At 26.6% G+C, this 23693-nt stretch overlaps 11 protein-coding genes across 11 annotated transcripts; 7 read left to right on the top strand and 4 right to left on the bottom strand. All coding sequences in view use genetic code 12, as the record gives it.

Annotated features, from left to right (window-relative positions):
* Positions 1-720: 720 nt before the first annotated feature.
* On the top strand, positions 721-2355 carry KGF54_002176 (uncharacterized protein; the record flags this gene model as incomplete). Its single annotated transcript, XM_051762627.1, has 1 exon — positions 721-2355. The coding sequence occupies one exon, from the start codon at positions 721-723 to the stop codon at positions 2353-2355; it is 1635 nt and encodes a 544-aa protein (XP_051620688.1).
* Positions 2356-2444: 89 nt separating this feature from the next.
* On the top strand, positions 2445-4259 carry MLH3 (mismatch repair protein; the record flags this gene model as incomplete). The annotated part of the gene is made up of 1 exon (XM_051762626.1): positions 2445-4259. The coding sequence occupies one exon, from the start codon at positions 2445-2447 to the stop codon at positions 4257-4259; it is 1815 nt and encodes a 604-aa protein (XP_051620687.1).
* Positions 4260-4419: 160 nt separating this feature from the next.
* On the bottom strand, positions 4420-4635 carry RPC10 (DNA-directed RNA polymerase core subunit; the record flags this gene model as incomplete). Its single annotated transcript, XM_051762625.1, has 1 exon — positions 4420-4635. One exon carries the CDS (start codon positions 4633-4635, stop codon positions 4420-4422), a length of 216 nt encoding a protein of 71 aa, XP_051620686.1.
* A 140-nt stretch (positions 4636-4775) lies between these two features.
* On the top strand, positions 4776-6638 carry KGF54_002173 (uncharacterized protein; the record flags this gene model as incomplete). The annotated part of the gene is made up of 1 exon (XM_051762624.1): positions 4776-6638. One exon carries the CDS (start codon positions 4776-4778, stop codon positions 6636-6638), a length of 1863 nt encoding a protein of 620 aa, XP_051620685.1.
* Positions 6639-10369: 3731 nt separating this feature from the next.
* WSC4 (Wsc4p) lies at positions 10370-12088 on the top strand (the record flags this gene model as incomplete). The annotated part of the gene is made up of 1 exon (XM_051762623.1): positions 10370-12088. The coding sequence occupies one exon, from the start codon at positions 10370-10372 to the stop codon at positions 12086-12088; it is 1719 nt and encodes a 572-aa protein (XP_051620684.1).
* A 527-nt stretch (positions 12089-12615) lies between these two features.
* KGF54_002171 (type 1 protein phosphatase-activating protein YPI1) lies at positions 12616-13152 on the bottom strand (the record flags this gene model as incomplete). Its single annotated transcript, XM_051762622.1, has 1 exon — positions 12616-13152. The coding sequence occupies one exon, from the start codon at positions 13150-13152 to the stop codon at positions 12616-12618; it is 537 nt and encodes a 178-aa protein (XP_051620683.1).
* A 513-nt stretch (positions 13153-13665) lies between these two features.
* On the top strand, positions 13666-14529 carry PGA19 (Pga19p; the record flags this gene model as incomplete). Its single annotated transcript, XM_051762621.1, has 1 exon — positions 13666-14529. The coding sequence occupies one exon, from the start codon at positions 13666-13668 to the stop codon at positions 14527-14529; it is 864 nt and encodes a 287-aa protein (XP_051620682.1).
* Positions 14530-17224: 2695 nt separating this feature from the next.
* RIM101 (alkaline-responsive transcriptional regulator) lies at positions 17225-19519 on the top strand (the record flags this gene model as incomplete). Its single annotated transcript, XM_051762619.1, has 1 exon — positions 17225-19519. One exon carries the CDS (start codon positions 17225-17227, stop codon positions 19517-19519), a length of 2295 nt encoding a protein of 764 aa, XP_051620681.1.
* A 552-nt stretch (positions 19520-20071) lies between these two features.
* KGF54_002168 (tRNA-5-taurinomethyluridine 2-sulfurtransferase) lies at positions 20072-21328 on the bottom strand (the record flags this gene model as incomplete). Its single annotated transcript, XM_051762618.1, has 1 exon — positions 20072-21328. The coding sequence occupies one exon, from the start codon at positions 21326-21328 to the stop codon at positions 20072-20074; it is 1257 nt and encodes a 418-aa protein (XP_051620680.1).
* A 407-nt stretch (positions 21329-21735) lies between these two features.
* Positions 21736-22446, top strand: KGF54_002167 (uncharacterized protein; the record flags this gene model as incomplete). Its single annotated transcript, XM_051762617.1, has 1 exon — positions 21736-22446. One exon carries the CDS (start codon positions 21736-21738, stop codon positions 22444-22446), a length of 711 nt encoding a protein of 236 aa, XP_051620679.1.
* Positions 22447-22535: 89 nt separating this feature from the next.
* KGF54_002166 (deoxycytidine monophosphate deaminase) lies at positions 22536-23549 on the bottom strand (the record flags this gene model as incomplete). Its single annotated transcript, XM_051762616.1, has 1 exon — positions 22536-23549. One exon carries the CDS (start codon positions 23547-23549, stop codon positions 22536-22538), a length of 1014 nt encoding a protein of 337 aa, XP_051620678.1.
* Between the last annotated feature and the right edge of the window lie 144 nt (positions 23550-23693).

Raw genomic sequence — 23693 nt, 5'->3', positions numbered from 1 at the left:
AATTGAAACTAATAAACATGAAAAATTTAAATTTTATGCACAATTTAGGGAGCTTGTTTATTGTCGAGGCCATTTTTATCCTGCAATTTCAAAATATTTGTGGATCCTTTCCAGTCTTTTAATTTTGCACTCTATATTTGTTACTTCTTCGATGGTTATCATATACATTACGAAATGAGAAGAGAGCTACCACATCTCTAGTAGAATTTTTTGATTACAATAAATTTTTCTTCACTAAAAATTTTCTTTACAAACTTTCTTACTTCTTTTTCTTCTTTAACGCAAAATTCACAGCCATCCACAATGTTAAAGCATTCTTTTGAGGTTGAATCCATTATGGCATTCTTGACCCATGACCAATATGAATATTGTTGTAGAATTGTAACTTTTTCGGAGGTTTCAATTTTTTTGTGATGGACTGGAGAATAAAACTACAATTGATCTTGGGTGCAGCATCTCATGTGTTGAATGAATTTTATTTCATTTCTAAGGATTTTGCCTTCGTGCGTCCGTATGGGAGATGGTGCAAGGATCAACGGTACATTTCTTTGGGTCATTACATAAATTAGCTTCTTACCTCTTTACATGTATCATTTTTTGTACTTGAAGACCAAATCTAATTTTAACAAGAAAAAAAAAAACATTACGAACATTTAATTCTAATTCTATATTCTTACTACCAAAAACTATATCTACATGCCACATTAGTTACCTTGTTTAATGCAGTTGATCATTGCAATTTCATTATTAATCAATTTGTCATTAGCAAATAATTGTTCCCAAGTTAATAATCAAACTAATCAATGTCAATTCATTAAAGACAATTGTCAAAATGAGAGTTTAATCAATTATTATGAATTATTTTATTGTACTCAATCAACTATTATTCCCTTTTTATTATGTCTAGCATTATTTTTCATGGCATTAGGAATGACTGCACTGGAATACTTATGTCCAAATCTTCATACAATTTCAAAGTCATTTTTGAAAATACCGGATAATTTAGCGGGGTTAACTATATTAGCATTTGGAAATAGTGCCCCAGATATTTTTAGTACTTATGAAGCTATGAAAATGAGAGAAACTAATTTGGCTTTAGCTGAATTAATTGGTGCTTCTTTTTTCGTTTCAACGTGTGTAATTGGATGCATTGGAATTATAAAACCATTTGAAGTACCTCAATATTTATTTGGGAAAGATGTTTTAATGTACATTTTAGTGTATGCCATTATAACATATGCATTATTATCAAGAAGTTTAAATTGGATTGCTTGTACAGTTTTAATATCTTTATATTCAATTTATGTATCAATTGCAATTATAGGACATTATAGAAAAAAATCAAGAATGGCTGCAATTTTAAGAGATCGAAGATCTAGAGGGATATTTGAAAATTTAGAAGATGAAATATATCATGATGAAACTTCTCATTTACCTACAATTGAAGATATTGAATTTCATCATGATTATGAAATAGAAAGTGGGACATATGGAATTAATAAATTAATAAAAGATTTATCAAGTCATTCAAATTTGGTGGGACCAATCCAATTAGAGACAAATGAGGCGGAATTCAATGATAACGACTCTAATAAATTTTTGAAAGTATTTTGTCCACAATTACTTGAAGAAACTTCAATTCCAAGAAAAATAATATTACTTATACTACTTCCAATCTCAATTTTGTTGAAATTGACAGTCCCTGTTGCCGAAGAAATTGACAAACTTTTAATTGCACAAACATTTCTTGGGACCAACATTTTCATCTTTAGTTTTAACTTATCTTGGACTTTAAAAATCATATTTGCTGCATTAAGTGTTCCATTTACTTTCATAATTTATAAACTAAATCGACTTAAGCCTGATGCAATAAATTATTTTAAAACAATATTTGGTACTATAATATCAATCACATACATTTCGTTAATTGCGACCGAGATCATTAGCATTCTTCGAGTAATATCAACAGTTTATAATCTAAGTGATGATTTATTAGGTATAACATTATTTGCACTAGGAAATTCAATTGGAGATTTCATCACAAATTATACAATGGCTAAATTAGGATTTCCAATTATGGCATTTGCTGCATGTTTCGGTGGTCCTTTATTAGCTCTTTGTTCATTTGGATTCAGTGGAATTATTGTAGGTGGAAGTCATATATTGGACTTATCAAGTATTTTATTTGTTGGAGTTATAGCAATATTTTGGAATATGATTGTATTATGTATATTAATACCTAAGAATGATTGGAAATTGGATGAGAGAATTGGAAAAATTTTGATTATTAATTGGTTAGTAACTTGTATGATATGTATATTTATTGAATTTTTAAAGTATAAATTAAATTTTTGAAACTTTTCTCTTAATATATTTGTAAGAATTTGCGTATTAAAATAGTATAATTCTTAGATACATGAAACACCTTTTTCTCAAAACAGTATATGAACAAATTGAGAAAGTTAGACGATGAAACAATTAATCAGCTAAAATATCATTTGGATTTTAATTCAATTACTTCTGTCATCGAGGAATTATTAAAATTAAGTCTTAAATCAAATTCACGTAATATTAATATAAAATTAGATTTATCATCATTATCAGTTTTTTTACAAGATGATGGAGATGGCTACACTCCAGAACAATTAGAAAATCAAGAAATATTGTTTAAGTCAATATCAACTGTTTCAATTATATCCAAGTCATCAGAGTATAAGTGCCCATATACTTTAATTGGTTCACATGCACAATTATATGATATAAAAACTTTAGATAATAATTACTTCAAACCTGCCTCATTTGAGAAACATGGAACAATTTATTTTGTTAGTAATATTTTTGACAATCTACCAGTAAGGAAAGAGCAGCTTAGTTCCACATCAACTTATAGAATTTTGAATAGTGTCAAATTATCATTTTTACAATCATTAATTAAAGCCAAATATGTCTTAGTATCTTTTTCATTATACAATCAACAACGATTTTCATTTGAAGTACAATTTGTTATTAATTTAAAAGAAAGAAGTTTCAGAAAATTAATGAGTGACATATATGATTTAGATGATTTTAAAACCATTAAAGCTGACTTCAAGAATTACAAATTTGATGGAATAATTGGGTTAAATCCTATAAATTCCAAAAGTCATCAATACATTTTCATTAATGGACTATTGGTCACAACAGAGAAAGAAGTTTCTAATACATTCAATGAGGTGTTCAACGACTTTACAGACGTTGTCACTCCAACCAAATCAACTGGGAAACCATATCATAAATTTCCTGTATTTCTTATTTACATTACATGTGATAAGTCAGAAATTACAAGTCATTCTTATTCTTGGGAAATTATTGTTCATATTTTAACCAAAATATTTAAGAAATTTGTAACCATTGGTGAAAAAAGAAAACTGACCGAAGAATTGGTTTTGCTGCCAATCAAGAAATCTAAAACTGATCAATTTTTATTATCAACTAATGCCAGATTTGGTACTACAAAGAGGAAGGAAATCGAAGGTTTGCTAAGCATACATGAATCAAAAGTTACTCCACCACAATTGAAATCAACTCCGTTTCCACCAATAAATATATGCAATTGTCATGATCAAGATCATCATCAAGATCAAAATGCAAAACTTGAAGATTTTAAGATTGGTAATTATCGAGTGATTAATCAGATTGATAAAAAATTTATTCTTTTATTGTTAGATAATAAATTGGTGGTGTTAGATCAACATGCAAGTGATGAAAGGGTAAAAGTTGAAACATTGATGAAAGAATATATTACTACTTTGGAAAAACCAAGTTTGAGATTAGCTACACCAATTCCGGTTAATGTTACAAAAAATGAAAATTTCTTACTTGAACAATACAAGGACAATTTCAAACTTTTTGGTATCGTTTATTACTTAGATGCTGATCTGAAATATTACATCACCTACCTCCCTGAGATATTGATTAACAAATGTGTAGAAGATTGGGAATTTTCAAAGAATATAATATTACAACACTGTTATGATTTACAAAATAATTTAAAGTTAAACAAGCTAGATTTAAATGATTGGTTCTTAGCTTTCAATAATGTCCCAAGAATTATAATGGAATTAACAAATTCAAAAGCTTGTCGTTCTGCAATTATGTTTGGTGATGAATTAAATTTTGAAGAGATGAATTTATTAATTGAAAATTTAAGTAAATGTAAACTACCATTTCAATGTGCTCATGGCAGACCATCTATAGTTCCATTAGCTAATATTAAGTAGGAATGAATTCTCAATATAATTTTTTTTCAAATAACCTTTGTATATTTACATAATGTACATAAATTAAATATGAACCTAATGGCAAACCACTTGAACTGAACTAATGTAAAACTCTACTTTTTAAAGCTGTATTCTATCTCCTCTTACAAACTCTATTAATTCATCTTGCTTCAAATTGTACCATTCTTTTAGTTCTTGCTTTATAAATAACACGATGACCACATTCTTTACATCTAATAGCATCATTTTTACTTAATGAAAAAGAAGCAGCACATTGTGCACAATTATATTTCACACCAAGGGATTTACTTGTCACTTGACCTGATGCTGCATGTGATATAGATGCTGGGATTGTGAAACCTTCTCTTGTTGCCATTGTCGGTTAGTGATGATTGATGGTTTTGAAGTGATGTGATGTTTCAATATTATTTTTTTTTTTCAGAATAACTTTTTATCTTATATTTAAAACATTATCTACAAGTTTTACAACCATTAATTGACATTATTAACAATGATATGATATCTATAAAGGAAACGATCTCAAGATTAGGTAGAACTGTTAAACTGATAGAATCAATACGGCAGAACCTACCCAAACATCAACCATCTTCAAGCACAGAAAATCAGCATAATACTACTCCACAACCACCAAAATTCAAATATCTAAAATCGACTCATATACCCAAAAATGAATTTAAAAACCATAAATCTACTACAAAACTTTTTCAAGAATTTTTAAAACCTTTGAATTTGGAAAATTTGAAAAGTTTTGACACCGACAAGAAAGACTATGACACATCAAATGCAACTTCGAATTGGCAAAAACAAAATTCAAAAAATTTAAATGTTCAAGTAGAAATATACATGGAGAATAGGTTACTATTTCAAAAACTATTAAAATTTCTAGTGGAAATAACTCCTGTTCATTTAAAGAATATAAACAATGTAACATACAATCAACACATTATTAATCAAGAACAACAGAAAAATCTAAAACATCAGCAAAATACGGATTGTTTTCATGAAATTCCAGCATTACCAACTCCATTGACTGTCGAGAATTTTGAATCATACATATATAATTTGACTCATAAAAGGTATCACTATTTGAACTCATCAAGTTTAAAATCTGGAATTATACCCAAAATTCTACTATTCACTCACAAATTAGATAATGAAAAATTCAAACCATATAGGTCAACTACAACTTTCAATTATTTAATAAAATACTTCGGATATGATAAGAATCAAAGTTTGTTTGCCAGAGAATTGTTACTAGTGATGAATAAAGAAGGTCATTTAATCAACGAAGAAACAATAAATAACCTTTTGAAAATTGCATCAAAACATTCCAAGATAAGATCAAATTCAAATAGTTTTAAACTTGTGATGAAATACTTAAAATTAAGTCAACTGTTAGGAATAGATATAAATTTAGATACATGGACAAAAATTTACGATACCATTGGGAATTTACATTTAAAGGAATTGTATTTAGAAACTATTCAGAATTCGAAACTACCTATTACAAGATCTTTAATTATTCGAATATTAGATGATTTTATGAACATTACGAAAGATACTAGAGAAGTTATATTTTTCATTGAAAATGATTTAAATTATAAAAATTGGCAAAATGATGAATTGATTAAAAATAAGATAATTTTTCACAAAGCGAAGAATGGAGATGTATCATCAGTTATAGAGGATGATTATGGCTTGAAATTTTTTCTACAAGGTATTAAAAACGATGGTTCACTAAATTTCAAATCTGCTCCAATGTTTCATCAATATTGTAAATACTCGAATTCAAATTCACCACCAAAACTACTACAAATTTATACCTTATTAATCAAACAACTACTAGATGAAAATAAGAACATTAAAATCCTCAAACAACTTTTATTTATAGTCCGTGGATTGATTCATGATGCAACAACCTCATTAAATATACCAACGACCGTAATACAATATGAAAATGACGATTCTGTTGCTCAGACAATTCCTGAAAACTATAAAATTATAGCAAGACAAACGAAAGATAAATTAATCAAATTACAAGCATCAATTGAATATGTCAACTCAAAAATCACAAACTCGAATCTAGTAGATCCATGGATTCCATTCACATCAAAAGAACTCACAAAATGGAATGAACTTAAAACACAAATGTCATCAAAAGCAGAAGATATTTTTATGAATCAAGATCAAGAAACCAATATAAAACATACAATACCTCAAAAGGAATTAAAATTAATTGTAAATAAGATTAAATCCAAATCAAGTATATCTCAAAAAAGACAAAATATAGAAATTTCAAAAATTGGAATAAATAAATATGTTGAACGTATTTTAAATGAATGTAGTTTGTATAGATAATGTATAAATAGTACAGATACCCCATAAATTAATTACATATCGAATAGATCAGTTTATAGACATCTGTTATCTCCTGCATGAGCTACTTACTAGTTTACTAATGTGCTTATTTTAAACGTTTTAAATTTTTCAGAGGAGATTAGTTGCATGAATACCTCAAAACTTAAATTTTTTTCAAGTTTGCGATGAAATTTGGTCAATCAAAAATTTCTGATGTGAGGAATACCGCCTAAATGTGAAACTGTAATACTCAAAGAGTACCTTCTCCAAACTCAGAAATTGACTTGTTTGCTATATACATATAATAGCTTCTACTCAAAATATAGCTGATTAATTTGTCGTGAGCAATGAATCACATGTAAATCAAGATTTCATTTGATTTTTATACTCCTTAAAATATTATATGACGTCTTTGAATTTAATACAGATCTACATCAACATTTTGTTGCTCAATTGACATTGCCAATCTCTTGATTGGGGAAAAAGCAGTAGGACTTAGCTTGTTTGAATTAACGCAGATTATTGAAATTGAAGTCGAGAAACTATCGCTATACATGGATTGCACTATGACCCGCTTAAGTTTCTACTGTTAAGGATCACTTTCTTAATTTCTGGAAAGTGCTCTATTTTTTTTAGCGAGGGGGCTTTCGCTATGTAGAATCACAACAGATGAAAAAAGTGAAGTAGCCGATTTGTTTCAAAAACTAAAATAGGAAAACAAACTTCTACATCGGTATTGAAAAAATAAATATCAGCCGATTTAACCATTTTCTCGAGAAAGCAAGAGGAGGGGATAAACAAAAAATTGTGAGACATTTAAGATTATGTAAATGGAAATGCATAGAATAAGTTAGAATTTCAAAGAAACCGTTTTTATAATTGAAACATAACTTTAAGTAACTTGATTTACCTGTTTGAGTATTTCAAATAAAGGGTATGTAGAGTTTAAACTTTTTTACTTTCAGTATAAGCAAACTTATATTTTTTGATAATTCGGAAAATTCCTCCTTATGCATTAACACTAAAAACGAAAATAGTAGATTATGTACAAGGGGTTGTTATATTTGTTTATAGTTTCTTATATAAATTATGAGCACTTACTGGTTTTGTGATTGATTCATTTATCTCGTGGAAAGTATTGTTTATAGTTGAATTAAAAAAACAAATACTTTTTTTTTACTATCCGTTCCATCCCAACTTATATGGAGAGATTTGTCAATTGTAAACATGATTCATCGAATGTAGAAACAAGTTAACCAAATTTAGAAAGTTTCAACATCACTTTAGTAACTGTTTCCGACATAGCCTATGCATTTTACTTATAAAGTAATGAATCACTGATTCAAAGTTAGCCTTTCTTTGTTAGCCTTTCCTTGTTCTGTTTAAGTGTTTACATCAATGAAAAAAGTTTTGATCTTTGTGTGTTTTTACAAAATCTACAAACTAAAATAAAACTAAGAATTAATTTGCTATATTAGTTTATTATATTACTCTTTTAAATTATAAAAGTATGCATGGAAAACTTTGAAAGTTAAGATGAAATATACGATGAACTCTTATAATTGCGTATAAAATTTATATTTACTATTTCTACTGAACTTGCTTTCTGTATAGTTTTTTTTCTTTTTTCTTTTTAATTGTTGTCTCAGTTAGAATATGTTTACTAAATTAATTTCTTCTTTATAATTATTTATATGCATTGTATTAACTATCACACTATCAAAAGAATTAAGTTTATCATCGTTTGATTTCAACTTCTTCTTAATAAATTACAACTGTTTCAAAAAGTAAAAATAATTTAATCTTGTGGCTAATCACAAATTTAATCTGTAAACTAAAGCAGGAACTCCGCAACATAAAAAATTTTACTAACAATTACTTTGTTTGTAGTAAAAGATACAAAAATAATAAAGTTTAAAGTTAAGTTTACTTTTTTGTGAAACGTTTTTTTTTCTTTTTCATTTCGAGTAAGAATAATCACACAAACGAATTACAATAAAAATATATTTTGACATTTTATAAAACATTTACCTTCTTTTACATTTATCATATGAGTTATATTAAATTGAAGTAATAATATATAATGATCATCAAAGATGTCTCACTTATTCAATCTCGGGAAGTTCGTCAATTATAACCACCAAACAACTATAAAAGTTACCCGCTTAAGCAATCTGCTCGTAATTGTAGGTAATAATTTTGAAAACAGAATAGGATAGACTGATTTAGAAACATCTTGAAGAAGTAAATAAAAGTTAAATGGATCAATTAAATGAACTATAACTTTGTACTTTGAAAAGCTTTTATCGTAAATCATCACATGTTATCTTATTCTGCTTTTAAAGGGATTTTTCACCTTAACGAACTATCCTCTTTTAAAGTAAAAATTATATTTGATTTTTGAAACTAAATAATAAATTATTATTTAAAAGTTATTTATAGAATTTATATTAAACTTTTTCAAATTCAAAACAAACAAATTAATTACTCAATATGATTTACCTGGAGAAAAGCAAAGTTATTAAAGAACCATCTGAGAATTAAAATTAATTGATCATATTGAATGATAAACTTTGTCTCAAATGTTTTAGTTTGTTTTCTCAAATTGTAAATATTTTATCATAACTCGGATTGTATCATTTGAGATGTATAATTTACTAAATATTGAAATTATTTCTGTATCTTTTCTTTGATTGTGTCAATTATTATAATATGATTTTTGATTTTATAATTACACAAATATTAGAAGAGTATAAGAGATTAGTTTATTTACGTAAATTATTTCAAAAGAGTAATCTTAGATTTTGCGGTATTTCATTTCTTTAAATTCCGTTACTTATCTGAAGGTTGTTTATCAAGAAAAGTGCATCAATGAATAGCTCGGCCAAAGATTTGATTATTGTGTACTAACCCCCAAATCTATTTTTAACCCTTTAATTTATTTACAATTAGTTTACTGAATTGATTAATTGTAATCATACTTTCTTGGTTATAAATCTAAATCAAATATTAATAATTGATATTTAAATATTTATCCCTCGATGTCAAATTACTTAAATTATAAAATTTATTAAAATAAAGAAATCTGTAAAAACTCCTAAATATGCATGGTAATAATAAAATAGATATTATTATTATAACAACAATAATAAATTATTAATACATCATGTCAATAATTTCAATATTCCTTAAAAATTTCATATCTCTTCCTTTGCATATATAATTTTACCAGTTTCCTTTTTTTTTTCTTATAGTCCTACAATTTATTGAATTATTTTCGATTTTATAATTTATATTTTTTCAATATTGTTAATTCCTAACATTCTTTTCATTCTATTCGTTATCATAATTTAATTCAGTTCAGATTGCGATACTTTCACTTTCATCATTAATTTGTTGGAAATTTTGTATTTAAAATTACATCATTCAAAATTTTCAAATTCACAGAGTTTAAGTTTTATACTTTTCAATATTATCAGATCTTAACTTTTCAACAGTCGGAGATTGGGATCTAACAAATTAAAGATCTAAAAGATTTAAAGGGAAAAAATTAACTTAAATAATTACATCATTATCTTATAAACGTGTGAATCAAAATTTTAAATCATATTAAATTGAAACAACATAATTTTGTACAAATACTCATAGACGTTCAACAACATTCTCATCTTCATAATCATTGATCATTAATTTATAAAATTGTCAATCTTACTCAAAATATTTTATGTTAGATGTTTCATAAATTTATAGCATCAATAAATTTAATACATTCGCTACCTAAAACTTTAAATTTTTATTTCATAATCATATCAATATTATCATTAATTAATGTTTCAAATGGATTATCATTAAGTTATTGTTCAAAACAAAGTTTATCAGATGTGGATTTGATATATTATCAATATAACTCAAATGGTTATTGTCATGATTATTGTAAAGATAAAGGTTTTGCAATAGCTATTGTTAGTTCATATAATTGTGGTTGTTCAAATGATGTTCCAAAATCAACTGTTTCATTAAATAATTGCTATATTGGTTGTCCTGGTTATGCTGATCAAGAAAGTTGTGGTGGGAATGGTTATTATGGTTATGTTGTTATTACAAAACCAAGTGCAACTGTTGATTCAAATAATAATGATGATAATGAAACTAAAAGTGAAACAGTACAAGAATCTACATCAAGTTCACCAACAACAACTTCATCATCTAGTACTTCAACCACTCCAACTACAACTAGTACATCCTCAACTCCTACAACGACATCAACATCACCAGCAGCCACTCCAACGACATTAGTCACAAAAACAACCGAAATAACTCAAGTTCATCTGTCAAATAACATAGTAAAAGTCACTGAATATTTTACAGTTACTCCTACACCATCAACTACATCAACCTCAAGTTCAAATAGCCCATCATCATCATCGTCAAGTCCATCAACAACTGAAGTTCAGACCACTACCAAAGTAGAACCGTCCACTGTATATTCAGTCATGACAGTGAATGGAACTCAATCACAACAAGTAAGTACAATGTACATAACTCAACTTTTAAATGCAACAACTTCATCATTGAATTTATCTTCGTCTATATCAACCACAGAATCAAACTCAAATACAGATTTAACATCATCATTAATAGCAGCTGCTGCATCAACTACATTATCTTCATCGCTCACATCTTCAACTGAATCATCACATTCAAGTTCAAGTTTGGATCCACTACATAATGGTAACAACACTGACAACACAAATACAAATAAAAGTGCGTTTTTTTCAGATAAAGGAAAAGTAGCAGGTACGTGTACAGCAGTAGGAGTAGTAATATTAGGTATAGTATCAGCTATATTATATTGTTGTTGTTGTGGAGGAGCATGCGGTAAAAGATCAAATTCAGATGATAATGATGGTTATACAGATGAAGAAAATCAATATTCTGAAAATTCATCAACCAATCATGGTTATTATGGAGGTGTTGGAAGTGGAGATAAAAGTGGGTATATATTAGATGAAAAAAATTTAAATTCAAATCCACATCAACAAATGACATATAGTAAACATTCAAGTTTCAGTTCATTAAAAAGAGATAATTCAAGTAAAACTTTATTTTCATTATTTATGAATCATAATCATAATGAAGATGAAAAACAACATAATCAAAATCCAGGAAATACTGGAGGAGTAGGTATAAATAGAAATTTATCAAGAAAAAAATTAATGAGTAGAAGAAATAGTTCAAAAGATATTGGTAATGGTTCTGGAGGTGGTTCAGGTGGAGATGGATCAGATGATGGATTAGGTGGAATTATGTTTCCAATTGATGAATTAGAAAATAGATTAGATCCTGGGACAATGTTTTTAAATAATAATTCTAATTATTCTAAAAATTCATTTAATGATGAAATTGATTATTCAAGAAAATTAAAAATTACAAATCCAGATAATAATTAAGATAGATATAGGTATAAATTTAATAACAGCAGAGAGATAAAGGAAAGAAGGGGATACTATAGACATTTTTTTTTTTTGCACTCACTCATTCATTCATTCAGTCAATCATTCATTTTATACAAATATTTATTCATTCATTTTAGCATACAACCATTCATTTATAAACTCATTTCTGATATTATACATACATTCATACATACATTCATAAATACATTCATACATACATTCATTCGTTCATTCATTCATTCATTCATTCATTCATTCATGTCAAATGTTACTTAATACATTATGACTTTACAAAACGTTTTGTAAAGTTTTATTCATAATTCAATTTCATTTACGTTACATACTTTTAATTACTTTTATATATTCAGACTAATTTAACTAGTCTATAAACATTACTTAATAAACAATTAATTTACTTAGTTTTAAATAATACTTAACTTTGTAGAAATGTAGAATTTTGCAAAAAATAATCAAATTAATTTATGATTTATATTTACGAAAAATGACTATATACTTAATTGTTATTTAGGTAATTTAGATTTGTTTTCATAATGAGGTTGTATTTCATAGGCATTAGGTTTAGAATCATTTGATCTCTTAACATCATCATTATCATTTTTATTTAATCCATTACTATCTCCATTATTATCATTATTATCAACATCACTTTCGTCACTAGAATCTGAACTTGAATCTGAACTAGAATGATTACATTTATGTTCATCATTCTCAATTTCTTCATCAAATGTTCTATTTGGATGGAATATACAACATATTTTAGTTTTTTTTTTATTCATATGTTCATTATCTATAACATCTTCTTGCCATTTCACTTTTGGTTTCTTTTTTTTCTGTTTATTGGATTGTGATTTTAATATAGGTTGGACTTGTATTGTTGATGTTTCTATGGATGATTCTTCATTTGATGATATTTCTTCTTCTTCTTCTTCTTCTTCTTCTTCTTTTTCGTTTTCGATTGGTTCTCTTGTTGGTCGCAATCGTAGTATGTTTTGTTGTTGTACTTGAGTTCGCGAGTTTGTATTGTTTTGATTCGACATGTTTGACGTAGGTTCTTTCTGCGGTTTTATGTTAGTAAATCTAGTTTGCTTTTGAAATAAAGCTGTACATTAATAATAATTTTGTGCCAATTTAATATTCCAAAATTCAGGTACTGTCGCAAAAAAAGTAGTCGTTGTCACAAAACAAAGTTTTGTGTATTATAAAGTAAAGTTTCAGATTTTAGTATGAAACTACTTGATACCGAATTTTTTACTATTTTCACTCAATGTAATTGTGACCAGAGACCTTTGTGAGCTTATTTAGTAATTATTAAATTCCCAAGTTTGATAAATTTGCCTTCAAAATAAAGTTAGAGTTAAAATTCACGATCTATTGTAAAATCTCAGATTTTGACAAATTTTGCAGCATAATAAATAAAAAACAAAAAGAGGTAAGACCAAATACTTATTGAGATTTTGAAGGCACAAAAATTTTGTACACAATTTTAAATTAATTTGAAATAAGCAATGTATACAAGATTATCAATTATATCATTGCTACTACTTATGAAAATGGTAATATCAAATGAGAAACTTTATCAACAAATTGATCCAAATGCATTAGTTTTAAATTCAGGTACAGGTGACGATGATATCAGTACAAATAATACACCAACAATTACTACAACTTCAAAAAAATGGGAGGATTATTTGACATCAATTGCAGCAAAACTTCATCAAGAAAATCAACCTTCTTCAAAAATATTTTTAGCAAAAGTTAAACATTGTGATGTATCTAATGATATTGGATCTACTGAAATTCCATGTTATGATCATAGTAATGAATATGAAAGTGATCAAGCTTTAAATTTGGTTCAGTCGGATAATGAAGCAGATAATGTTTTTGATATTAGTTCAGATATAGAAAAAGACGAACCATCTAGTAATTTAAATTTCCAATCAAAAAACAATCAATCCAATTTTAAAGCACAAGGAACCAAAATAGAGAAAGAAAAAGAAACAGAAGGTTGGGAATTAAATGCAGGTGTTTTCGTTGAAAAATCAATACATGATACTGAATTAGAAATAAGTTCAAGTGATGATAATGATGGAATTGATTCTTCTTCAGATGAAGATGATTGGTGGGGTAAAAATAAACCAAGAAGAAGAAATAAATTTTTTAAAATGAATTTTAATCCTACAAATAGAACTAACTTTTTAAATATTTCAAATTATCCTATTGATACATTATCTAGTTTTATTATTGAACAAGTTGATGTTGATGAATTGGTTGATAAAGATTTTAAAAATTTGAAATCATTTGAAGTTGGAAAAACACTGGAATCTACAAATGGAAGTAATTATCGGTATGATCAATCTACAATTAAATTTCTTTTAGGTTTATTGTTTTATATGGTTGTTTTTCTTCAATTCTGATATTTTAGTATTGAGAATGTTTAGGTTGTCAAATAAATATACTGAATATTACTTTTTCAAAACTCTATATAAATTACTCTTGGCATTATAGATTTCTGGCTATAATACACTTGCAAAAAGAACTGCAAAAGAACCGCAAAATTAAAGTGAAACTAAATTCGGTTAATTCACTTAACTAAGTAATTAGATACGATATTTGCCACAAAATAGGTTATGACACTTTTTATGGATATTTGATCATATTTAGAAGATTTCGAGGAAAAAAAGAAAAGCCAAATAAAAAGAAAAGTAAGAAGGACAAGAAAGTGGTTTGAATAAAACCCGTTATAATTTTAACGGGCCTGTAGTTGAGCGTAAATTGTTTGGTTCTTAGATCTCTTGACATTTTTTCACTTACTTCTATTTGCATGAGATACTATTTGATTGTTTCATTCGATATAATTTTGTGGGAATTAATGACAATTTCGATTAGCTCCAGCATGTAAACTGTCTTAGTGGTGGTACGAGCGTATAGAGTAACAGAGAAATATCTTGAATTAAAATACAATCAATTTTTCACCCACTCTCTATTTCTGTGTTCTCTTTTTCTCCATGTTTCAAATATAACAAACAAATTTTGATATAATTACACCCCCAGTTGAAAATCTCCAATGTATCAAGAACATAGCGGTATTCTATTTTATATCTAATCTTTCTTGATCTTTCAATTTTCTTGAAAATCTATGATGTCAAACTTTTAATAAAATCTTGTTTTCTCTGACGTATCTGTCTAATTTATTAAAATTTACTTGTTATAAAAGAAATTTACTTGATTATTATTTTTCTTGGGTATGAGATACTATATAGGGAAACTTTGATTTGTCTCATAATAAAGTTTTTTAAATAACAACCTTTGACTTATGACTTTGATCATAGTCAGAAATACGTAAGGATCCCAACTAGAGGGTTAGATCATAAAAGCTAGATTAGATGAAATGGTTATTAAAATATCCGTTGATTTGAAACTCAATTCAAAGAAAATATTGTCAAAATTCAAAATTATTTTTTATTTACGTCATAGAATTTTTTTTAAAACGAAAATAAAAAGAAATTATGTGATTACTTTTTCAATCATATGATTTACGATTTTTATTAATAGATTTAATCATCAACAACAAAAAATGCAGTTTGATGCAAATTGATCAGATCTTTGAAGAACCTTTACTGGCTTTTAATCATTTAAACTAGTATATACGTAGTTCGTAATTGATTATCTTCTTTGTTTAATACAAACGTTACACAAGAGTGAAAAAACCAAGAAGAACAAAAAAAAAAGAACAATAGTGCGGAGTTTGATCTTTTGATAAAAAGTTTATTATACAAAGATTTTATTTAATTATTATAAGCTCTAATTATAATGACAAATATTTTTCATCTAATATTAATGATATTTCTCAAATTAAACTATGGCATAAGAATTAGTCAACAAAAAATCTAAAAGTCGATTATAATATTTTATAATAAAACAATAAATAATATGACAATTTTTATTTTGATTTAAATAATCTACTAATAATAATATAAATTATAAAAATTAATAACGCATTATCAATAAGATGATGGAAATACAAATTTATCAAAATGAATTGTAAAATCAATCATCAATTTTCTTTGAATTTTAATTAACATTGATTCAAGCAGATCAATGATAATAATAAGGCTGTATTTTTAATTTAATGATTGGTTAGTAAACTTTGATTTTTTAGATTATTATTATCATAATCTAATCTAATCTTTATTTATTTAATTCATACTACCTCTAGATTATTGTATTAATTTAAATTAACCGAATTTAGTATTTGAAAAATTTATCCGTAATTAATTTTAGTAATTAATTGGTAGCATTAGTTCCAAGAAAAATAAGTTTCACTCCATACTAATAATACTACCACGAGTGTGTGTATAAACTGCTCATATAAATTTGCCAAGAATTGTAAATAATTTATTAAAAAGTTAAAAATTTTACAACCAAAACAAGTTTAAGAAAATTAAAAAAAAAGAAAGTTAAAGTTTTTCATATTTTTTAATCAATCATAAGGCAGGAGGAGGACAATAATATTTTTTATGTAAAGTATAATCAAGGAATGGCAGTGTATATTTAGTCTAATTATAACCTATAAAATGATTAATTGTAATGTTTGATTATTAAATAAGAACTGATTTTATAAGATAATAGCAATATAATATTTGATTTTCTTATCAAATTAGTACATTATTATTTAATAATTGATTGATAACTAATAAGTAAGTGTTATAATAAATTATGAAATTATCTAAAACAAAAAAAAAAATGAATTTTGATAAAAGAAAATAAAAATAAAAAATAAAAATAAAATTAAAATAAAATTATAATTAAAATTTATTAATTTTTTATTTTTTCTTGGCCCCTAAACCTGTATATAAAATAATTGATAATTTATTAATTAAATTTTATATAAAAATTAATTTAAATTTCCCTTTTTTTTTTTTTTTTTTTTCTCTTNTTTTTTTTTTTTTTTTGTTTCTCTTTTATTTTCAATATTTATTTATTATAAAAACAATTAGAATAGTTTTACAACCAAAATTTTGATTAATCAAATCTATTTACAACCAAAATTTATTTATATTTACCATAGTTTAATTTGATACATAAAGAGAACATCATCAAGATTACAAAATGAATTATAATGTACATCCAGTTTCATATTTGAATGCAAATCAATATAATCAGAATAATAATAATAATAATGGAACATCTAATCAACAACAACAACAAATACAATCGCAGCAACCAGTCTCATTACCTTCACAGCAACAACAACAAAGATCACAACAAGGAGGACAATCTCGTACTAGTAGTATAATTAAAAAATCACCATCTGCAGATATAGATATTGATAATGTTACTTCACCTTCATCAATAACTTCATCACATTCACCAAGAACTAATAATAATAATGGATCACCTCATTCATCTTTTACTTCACATTCATTGGCAAATTCACCAATTGATTCATCAAAAAATAAATTACCTTCTACTATTATTCAAGATGAAAATACAACTGTTATTACTAATAATAATATTAACAATAATGTTGCAACTACTCAACAACAACAACCAATGCAACAACCGGTGCAGTCACAACAACAGCAAATTCCAGCTACAGTTGTACCTTCAGTTGCTCCACAACAACCAACACAATTACATCCAAGTTTAAATCATATTTATAATAATCATACTTATTATCAATCTCAAGCCCCAATCAATAAATACCAACAGCAACCAACTTATCAAGAATTATCAAATGATCATTTCCATCAAAATTACTTAGGATCAACAGGTGTTCATTTACCAGGTCAACAACAACAACAACAACAACAACAACAACAACAAAGTGATCCAAATAGGTATACTTCATCTTTAAATACTTATTCAAATCAAAAACCAATGAAGAAAACCTACAAAAAAATTAGAGAAGAAGATTTAAGAGGTCCTTTTAAATGTTTATGGGGTGACTGTAATATCATATTTGATACTCCAGAAATTTTATATGATCATTTATGTGATGATCATGTTGGTAGAAAATCTTCAAATAATTTAAGTTTAACTTGTTATTGGGAAAATTGTGGTACTACAACAGTTAAGAGAGACCATATTACTTCACATTTAAGAGTTCATGTTCCATTAAAACCATTCCATTGTGATATATGTCCAAAATCCTTTAAAAGACCACAAGATTTAAAGAAACATTCCAAGATTCATGCAGACGATCATCCAAAGAAATTGAAGAAAGCTCAAAAATTATTATTGAAACAACAACAAAAAGAAGCTAAACAAAGACAAAAATTGAGTAAAAATCAAAATGATTTATCTTATTATAATGGCATTGAAAATGAATCAAGAAAAAGAGGTCTAGATCATAACTCTCATAATGCTTATGTTGTTAATAGTATATTGAATGATTTTAATTTCCAACCAATGAATCACGCAAATGGTTATCAACAACAACAACAACAACAACAACAATCAGAAGCTAAAAGAATGAAACTAAATTCTGAATATAATATGGATATGTTCAATAGGTTGAATCATTTAGATGATCAATTACATCATAATCCTCCACAACAACCTCAACAAACACAACCTCAACAAACACATCAACAACTTCATTATCATCCAACTTATACAAATGGTACTAATAATAATTTGAATATTTATGAAGCTGAAAAATTCTTTAATTCATTATCATCTTCAATTGACATGCAATATCAAAACTTGTCTTCACAATACCACCATCAACAACCACAACATGCTCAAGTACCACCAACACAACAGCAACAACAACAACAACCTACAACTTCTTCAACATCTTCATCATTATACCCATCATTACCTACTTTATTAAATACTTCCACAGTTGGCAATGGTTCAATATCGAAAGATATGTTAGGTTCAACAACTACCGGTTCAACAAACCATCAAAGTTATTTATCATCATATCCACAAATCAGTAGACCAATGGGTTATAATTTATCATATGGATCACAACAACCACATTCAGGTATGGAATATAATGGTGTTTCAGTATATCAAAAAACAGGACAAAAATTACATAAACATGAAGTTGCTCAAGAAGATTCAGAAGAAGAAGATGAAGAAGATGAAGAAACAGACTCAGAATTCTCAGATTCAGGTTCAGAAACATCAGAAGTTGAATCATTATCAGAAGAAGAAGAGATTGATTCATTATTTGATAAATTAAACATTAAAGGATCAGAAGAAGAAGAAGATATAATAATTAACGGCTTCAATTTAAAAGATGTTGCAAAACATAGAGAAATGGTACATTATATTTTACAAGTATTAAAAGAGCAAATTTCAAAACAAGAACAAACTACACAAACGGATGAGAATAAATCAGATGGTTGTATTAATGATAATAAATTATATCCAACAATTACTGCTTTTTAGTTTTAATAAAAATAAATAATTTTTTTTTCTAATGTTATTGTGGTTATACTCTATTAATCTCCAATCAGTCACAACTTTTTTCAAAATGAAAAGGGGAGTTCAATTGTTAAAACGACAAGATCATAATAAATTAAAGAGTTGAATTAAGATCCTACTTGCGTCATAATGCGTTAAGATTTATTGCAATTTTCTTGCCTTTGGTAAGCTATTGCCAAGATATCAAATACTTATAAAGATTGTGTTGATAATTTTTCAGTACCAAGAAAACTTTAGAGATGTAAAATATAATTTTTAAAAAATTACTAATTTTTGACAATATTTGAAAATCAATTTAAACTTTATTATAAAACTAAACTTTTTCGTAATTGGAGAGGTCTCTACTTTCGTAATTTTAACCCTTTATTTTGCAATATCATGTAATGTAACAATATTGCAAACTAAAACCACTTTATAATAATCTATAAACGTTAATTTAATGAATAATCTATATACAAGATCAAAACGGGTTAGGTCCACTTTTTAAAAAAACAAACCCGTAAGCTATTTCCTAATTCAAAAAGTTTCAGAAATCATACCACCACCTAATACTTGATTTCCTTTATATAATATTCCACCTTGACCAGGAGCAACTGCTCTTACTGATTCAGATAGTTCAACACTAAAAGAATTATCATTATTGTTAAAATTTATGGATTTAATTTTTATTGGTTGTGATAATGAATGATATTGAAATTGAATATCTTCAACATCTAATTGTTTAATCTTTTTTAAATCATATACCCATTCATTGTTTATAATCTTAAATTTCAGTTTATATAATTTAGGATTATCATGATCTTTAACAATCATAATTTCATTAGTTTGTGGGTTTTTATCAGAAATGAACCAAGTTCCCTTATAAGTAGGATCACCTTGAGGCATAGATATACTTGATTTTTGACCAATTGTACCATGCCATAACCCTTGATGTTTACCCCATATTTTACCATCTTCTGTTACTATATTACCTGGATTAGGTTCTATATATTCATTTAAAAAATCTTTAAATTTTAAATTAGGATTAACAAAACATAAACCTTGAGAATCTGGTTTCTGTTGGACGTGTAAATTGAATTGTTTAGCTAAATTACGAGTTTCTGATTTTAATATGTGACCTAATGGTAGTATGATTTTAGGAAGTACTTTTGTTGGAATAGATGATAAATAATAAGATTGATCCTTTTTAGTACTTAATCCTCTTAGTAAATGATATTCACTTCCTAATTTCATTATTCTTGCATAATGACCAGTAACTAACCACCAATTTTCATTTGAATATTTTTCATTAAGGTAATTATAAAGTTTACCAAATTTAACAAATTTATTACATGAAATATCAGGATTTGGAGTAAGTCCTAATTTATAATTATCAATCATAGGTTGAAATACATTTTCCCAATAATCAAATTCAAAATTAACTCTTTCACATTCTATATTAAGTTGAATACAAATTTTTAAAACGTCTTTCCAATCTCGTTCTGTACACGTTGATGATTGTGACCAATTTGACATATATATTCCAGAAACGTTTTTGTATTTTTGAGCATACAAAGCAGCACATACTGATGAATCTACTCCTGATGACATTGCGACTATAATTTTATCATTTGGTTGAGGTTGAGGCTGTATATATGATGATGTTATTATATTTAATGGTTCATTTGTAGTGTATGTAGAGTTTGTTAGCTTTTGTGGTGGGTAGTATGGAGTTGGTTGTGTGTGATTATGACGAATAAAAGTCCATCTTTGTCGTAGTATCCTTTTGAACATGATCTTTTGATATGTAAGAAATTATAGCATAGATGTTAGATGAATTTACGAATTTTTCAAACCCCGAAATGGTAGCAAAACCGATCTGATTTGAAACCTACATCAACTGATCATAGTATACAGTTACATGAAATAGTACCTTTTAAGTCGAGCATAAGACCTAAACCATTTAATCCATTATGCCTAATTACTCATTTGCCTCATGTGGGTAATTTTGAAACATATCAATCGGGTCAATATTCAGCCGTTTAATTATTTACAATTCCGTTGTCAAAGAAATATTATTTTTCGAATTAAAATCTCTCCATAATTCAAAATTTCCGAATCAGAAATTAATTTTTCACAAATCCAATATCATATATAAGATTCAATAGATTTATAAAATTTATACTAAAAGATTTTTCAGTATGTCGTCATTAAGAATGCCATTAAAATATATAGATAATGCAAAAAAGATCCTTTGTATTGGACGTAATTATGCAGCTCACATTAAAGAATTAAATTCAGCACAACCACAACAACCATTTTTCTTTTTAAAACCAACTTCATCAATTTTAAAACCAAATAATGGACCATTCTTAATTCCAAAAGGAGTATTAGTACATCATGAGGTTGAATTAGCATTTATTTTAAATAAAGAACTAAAAAATTTATCTGAATCATTTTCACCACAAGAAGCTATTGATGCTATAGAAGGATATGCGTTAACTATTGATATGACAGCAAGAAATGTTCAAAATGAAGCTAAAAAAAAGGGTTTACCTTGGTCAATTGGTAAAGGGTTTGATACTTTTTTACCAGTTTCTGAATTTATTCCTAAATCAGCAATACCAGATCCATATAATGTCGATTTACAATTAAAAATAAATAATGAAATAGAACAAGATGATAATACAAATTTAATGATTTTCCCAATTCATAAAATCTTAAGTTCTATGTCAAATATAATGACTTTGGAAAAAGGTGATGTTATTTTGACGGGAACTCCAAAAGGTGTTGGGCCAATTGTTGAAGGGGATGATATTGAAGCTACTTTATCTGTTGATGGTAAAGAAATTGCAAGAATTGAATGTAAAGCTGAGTTAAAACCAGGCTTTTATGAATATAAAGAAACTTAAACTAGAGACAAATATATTAGACAAATAAATTAGACTACACTTAAATAAGACACTTCTAATAATCTCAAAAACTTTTTAATAATTAATTATTATATAAAAATTCCGTCTATTGGTGGTTGAAACTGTCTAATTATAATATTAGCTTCACTCATAACTTTATGACTTTCAGAATCCATTGAATAACTTTGAGCATAAACAACTTCTTTGATACCACTTTGTACAATTTTAATGGAACAAGTTAAACAAGGACAAGTATTACAATACAAAACACTATCATCTCTAATTCTATCTCTACCAGATTCTAACAAAGCATTTTCTTCTGCATGTAAACATAAACAAGTAGATAATGAACTACCACTACCAAAACCTTTGTTACATCTTTTACATCCACCTTCATTACAATTTGTTAAATGTCTTGGAGTACCATTATAACCAGTGGCTATTACTCTATTTTCTCTGACTATTACACATCCCACTCTTCTTTTCATACAATTAGATCTTAATGCTGCTAAATCTGCTAATCTCATAAAATACGAATCCCAAGACGGTCTTAACCTGGTAGGATTTAATAAATTCAATTCAGACAATTTTATAAATAAATCTTTTATTGAAGTGGAAGTATTAATAATTTTAATTTGTGCTTGATTATTAATCTCTAATAAAGGTGAAACATTATTAAACAATAATTCATCATTTTGTCGTATAAATTCTTCAATTTCTGGAATATGTGATCTTTTAAATCTCAAAGCCATTGGTGCATCAGTTGAAATATGTAAAAAAAAAGGTCTCTTTTGTAAAATTCGTAACATTGATATATCTTCAATATGAGTAATTACATAATTTTCTCTCCAATTTAAAGTAACAAATTCTAATAATTGATCCAAATTAGTAAAAGTTTTATAATGTTCCATATGTGAATAATGTTTGATTACAAGTTGTTCCATTTCTTGAGTTATTTCTTCTGACTCTGGAGTATTTAGTATTGGATATCCATTTTTTAAATCATTTGGTTCATATTTAATTAATTTAAAACCTTGAAATGTTAAATATCTTGCTACTTCAGTCTTTCCGGAACTTAGTGTACCTGATATACCAATCAACATTATTTTGAAATTGTTTTGTCCGGAAAAAAATCAATGAACGAATGTATCTGTAGGTGAATAACTTGTTTTGCAAAAAAGATATATAATTTGATCTTTTATTAAATAAAGATTGTTATGACTACTGATTTAAAGTAATTAATTTTT

This window comes from Candida jiufengensis (assembly GCF_024610255.1).
Source record: "Candida jiufengensis strain CBS 10846 chromosome Unknown scaffold4, whole genome shotgun sequence".
Lineage (NCBI taxonomy): Eukaryota > Fungi > Ascomycota > Pichiomycetes > Serinales > Debaryomycetaceae > Lodderomyces > Lodderomyces jiufengensis.
The sequence above is the reverse complement of the archived record's forward strand: the minus strand, read 5'-3'. Positions and strand labels throughout refer to the sequence as shown.